This window comes from Gadus chalcogrammus, chromosome 11 (genome assembly GCF_026213295.1).
Source record: "Gadus chalcogrammus isolate NIFS_2021 chromosome 11, NIFS_Gcha_1.0, whole genome shotgun sequence".
Lineage (NCBI taxonomy): Eukaryota > Metazoa > Chordata > Actinopteri > Gadiformes > Gadidae > Gadus > Gadus chalcogrammus.
Window position 1 is genome coordinate 15756620 of NC_079422.1, and position 4554 is coordinate 15761173.

Below are 4554 nucleotides of genomic sequence, written 5' to 3' on the forward strand. Positions count from 1 at the left end.
CAGGATTCATAGAACCGGAGTTACATACGTAACTCTGCGTTCTATTTCATCCTTACTGACCGCCAGAGGCGGTGCATTAAGCACTGGATGGCCAATACCAACAACGTCACGAAGAGTCAAGGTGCTCACCTACTGATCAGAGAAAGCAGAGCTTGGCATCAGGGCCACGCCCATTGGATGGGGAGTGGCAACGTTGACCCGGTAGAACCTGGAGAATGTGCTAGGCGACGCCCATGACGCCGCGGCACAGATGGTCCCCAGGGGCACCCCTCTCAGGGCAGCCCATGATGTGGAGACGCTCCTAGTTGAGTGACACCTCACCCTGGATGGCGGGGGGCGGCCACTGGCCCCGTAGGCGTGTGTTATGGTCTCCACAATCCAGTGGGACAGCCTCTGCTTTGTTAAAGCACGACCCCTATTAGGGCCACCATGGCAAACAAAAAGCTGCTCCGACTGGCGAATACCGGCGGTAGCAGAAATATAAGCCCTAAGGGCCCGCACCGGGCACAGCAGCTCAGACCCACCCTCCCCAGAAGGGGGTCAAAGCGTGCTAACTGGATGGGCTGGTTAAGGTGATTGCGTGGCAGGGTCTTTGGCAGGAACGCAACGTTCGGCCATAGAGTGACACCCGAGCCATCAGAGTTCCACCTCAGGCATGTATCACTCACTGATAGGGCATGCAACTCCCCGACCCGCTTGGCAGATGTTATGGCGAGTAAAAAGGCAGCCTTCATAGACAGCCACTTCAAACCCCCTTGACCCAAAGGCTCGAAGGGAGGAGATGACAAGGCTTCCAGCACCAGCGGCAGGTCCCATGCTGGAGACCGCATGGCTGTAGGGGGACGCAGCCTCAAAGCCCCTCTTAGAAAGAGGGACACTAATCTGTGGCGCCCTACCGTGGCGCTGTCAACCCTATCATGTAGGGAGGAGATGGCAGCGACATAGACCCTCAAGGTAGAGTGCGACCGGCCACTATCCAGGAGGGACTGCAGAAATTCCAGCACCGTGGTCACAGCGCAATGCACTGGATCCACGGCCCTAGCCGCACACCAGTTGGAGAACAGCTTCCACCTGTTTCCGTACTGCAACCTGGTCGATGGTGCCCTGGCACTCATAACCGTACCCCTGACAGCCGCAGTGCACTCCCTCAGCAGTGGGTCGGGCCCTGCAGTGGCCAAGCCCAGAGCTGTAGGCGAGAGTGGTCGGGATGCCAGATCTGACCCCCCAGCTGGGACAGGAGATCCCTCCTGTCGGGGAGGCGCCATGGCGATCTGCAGCAGAGCCTGAGCAGCAGTGGATACCAGAGCCTCCCCGGCCAAAAGGGGGCCACCAGAAGGAGCCGGTGGCCCTGCAAAAGGACCCTCTGGAGTGTCGGCAGAACCAGAGGCAATGGTGGGTAGGCATAAAGAGGCCTGTCCGGCCAATCGTGCGCCAGCGCGTCCTGCCCTAAGGGGCTGGACGCTTCTGCCCAGGAGAACCAGAGGGGGCAATGCGCCGACTCCTCCGAGGCAAAGAGGTCCACCTCTGCCCTGCCGAAGAGGCCCCACATTGACTCCACCACCTCGGGGTGAAGCCGCCATTCCCCCGGTGGAGGCTTCCGTCGGGAGAGGAAGTCTGCCGCCCGATTCTGGGCCCCCGGCAGATAGACTGCCCGTAGGCTGGCCAGACGGGGAGAAGCCCAAGTCCACAGGCTCTGGGATACCCGGAGTAGCCGTGCTGACCTGGTGCCCCCCTGGTGGTTCACCTGCGAAACCGTGGCCATGTTGTCCGACCGGACCAGGACATGCCGGCCTGTCAAATGGGGCAGAAAGCTGGCTAATGCCAGCTGCACAGCCCGGAGTTCCAGCACATTGATGTGTTGTGCCACGTCCCGGCCAGACCACCGTCCCTGCGCAGTCCTGCCCTGCCACACTGCGCCCCATCCCGAGAGGCAGGCGTCGGTTGTCACCAACTCCCGGCGTGCCGGGATTGCGCCCATGGGCACGCCTGCCTCCAGATACGCTCTCTTTCTCCATGGGGCCAGAGAGACAAGACACTGCAGGGTCACCTTGACCCTCCTCTGCCTGTGCCACTTGGCATCTAGGTGCAGGCTGTTCAGCCACATTTGGAGTGGGCGCAGGGACAGTAAGCCCAGAGGCACCACAGCTGAAGCAGCTGCCAGCTTGCCCAGAAGCTGAAGAAAATGAATAAAAAGCAGCCTCCTGCCGGCTCTGAAGAGGGGAAGGAGGCGGAGGATGTCGTTCACCCGTCGAGGTGAAAGGTAGGCCTTCATGGCGACCGAGTCCAGGACCAACCCCAGATAGGTAACCCGTTGGGAAGGGTCCAGGCAACTCTTTGTTTGATTCACCGTCAAGCCCAGCCGGGCGACGTGCGACAGCAGGCGGGCCGTGTCCTGGGCCACCTGGGACCTGGAGGGCGCACAGACCAGCCAGTCGTCCAGATACGGCAGGATCTTCATGCCCTGCGTCTGCAGGGGTGCGAGGGCTGCCGCCACAACCCTGGTGAAAACCCTCGGGGAGAGGGAAAGCCCGAAGGGAAGTACCCTGAATTGGTAATGCCTGCCCCGATAGGCAAACCTCAGGAACCGCCTGTGGTGTGCCGCAACCGGCACATGAAAATAGGCGTCTTTTAGGTCTATAGTCGTGAACCACTCCCCCCTGGCAACTACCCTCAGGGTGTCCGCCGAGGTGAGCATGTGAAATGGTAAATTTTTTTAAAACGTGTTCAGGCCCCTTAGGTCTAGAATGGGCCTGAATCCGCCGTCTTTCTTGGTTACCAGAAAGTACGCCGAGTAGAACCCCCCGGGTTGCAACTGAGGGTCCACTGGCTCGATCGCACCCTTGGCCAGGAGGGCGGATAGCTCCTGGGCCAGAGCTGCGGCCTTCGTCGGGTCGCGGACGACTGTCATCCTGACCCGGCCGAAGGCCTGGGGCCGGCGTCGGAACTGTAATTCGTACCCCCGGGTTAAGGTGGAAACCACCCAGGGGTCTATAGTACAGGCAGCCCAATAGCTGATCTGCTGCTGGGAAAAACAGCCGACGACCGGCCCCGTGGTCCTAGCGCCTGGCCCCCCGGCCTCTGTCGGCTCTGGAGGGGTACCGGTGAGGCTCCGCGGCCCGAGGCTGCCCGGGCGATGGGCGGGCGGGGGCGCGAAAGTTATCAGCGGGCTGCTGGGCAGACCGCCGAGACCTGCGTAGGCCCTCATCTCTTGCTGGGTAAGAGCGTGGTGGCTGGTAGCGGCCCCGGGGGGCAGCCGGGGGGGCTCTAGGCCTGCCAGGAGCGGAAACACTCCTGTGAAGACCCGCCAGCTGCAGGTTAGTTTGCCTAGCTTGGGCAGCTCGCTCCAGCGTCTCCAGGGCAGCTGACCCAAACAGCTCCCCCGGTACCACTGGCATGGCTCTAAGGGCCTTCCTGCACGCCTCCGTCAGGGGCGACTGAGCCAACCAGACCTGGCGGCGAGTCTGGACCAGGGTGGACATAACACGCCCCAATTCCCTGGACATGAGGGCAAAGGCCTGTAGGGACGCGTCGCTCAGGTCCTGTGTAGACGGCTCAACTGCAGCTTGTTGCAGCGAGGTCGAGAGCGCCAGCATTAGGTGGGAGAGGGAGTTGCCAATCCGCCCCATACGTGCTGCTGCGTCATAGGCCTTTGAAAGCAGGTCGTCTGTGACCCTGCACTGGGGCCGAGGACACCTGGCATCCGGCCGCAAGGCCTGATCGGGTGTTAGAATGAGGGAGGCAATGGCGGGCTCAACGGGTGGCATGCAACCCAAACCATACTGCGCTGGATCCCGCATGGCAGCCAAGGCCCGAGCACTGGAAGAAGGACGGGGGAGAGCCTTGGCGTCCTTCCAGCAGAGGTGTAGCTCCTTTAAATACTCCTCCGAAGGAGGGACAGAGAAAGGGGCTGTGGCAGGGCTGCGCCTGAAAAAGGCGCTAGGCTGGGCCAAGTCTGCCTGAGGAGCATCGAGCCCCAGGCGAGCCAGGGCCGTACGGATGACGGCCCCGATGGGGTTACCCTCTGTGCTGTGCCCAGAGCTCTGAGCAGAGGAGCGGGAGGCCTCCCCAAAAGCGTTTGAGGCTTCCTCCCCCGTGACACCCTCACTAAAGAGGTTGGCTGATGCCGCCAGCGACAGGACATCGTCCGTCCCCGGCACATCCCCCAAGGAAGGGTCAGGCCGGATGTCAGCCACCGCGCCACCTGCCCCAGGTTGCAGGGTCAGGAGGAGTTCCTGTATCCTCTCCATATCGGACGACAAGCGATCCACCTTGGATGCCAGCTCGTCCCTAGCCCTTTTCCTGGGGGGGGGGCCTGCTCTACCCCGACGCCAAGAATGGCCGGGCTGAGCTGGAGGAGGTGGCGCCATTAATGGTAGGTCGACAGCTGCCGGATGTTCCACCGCTGCGAGCCTAGCCAGCCTAAGTGCCAAGGGCATGGAGCCGCAGTTCATGCAGGCCCTCTCGGTAAGGCCCTCCCTCAAATGCTCGAAGCCGAGGCAAGAGGGGCAGCGATCATGGCCATCGTCAGGCTCAAGGAGGGCCACACAGGCGCCA

At 62.1% G+C, this 4554-nt stretch overlaps 1 protein-coding gene across 1 annotated transcript; it reads right to left on the minus strand.

Annotated features, from left to right (window-relative positions):
- Positions 1-592: 592 nt before the first annotated feature.
- Positions 593-4247, minus strand: LOC130391759 (uncharacterized). Its single transcript, XM_056602017.1, is given in 2 exon segments — positions 593-3230; positions 3325-4247. Coding segments are annotated over 2 exon segments (3006 nt in total). The 3' UTR covers positions 593-1147.
- Positions 4248-4554: the final 307 nt, after the last annotated feature.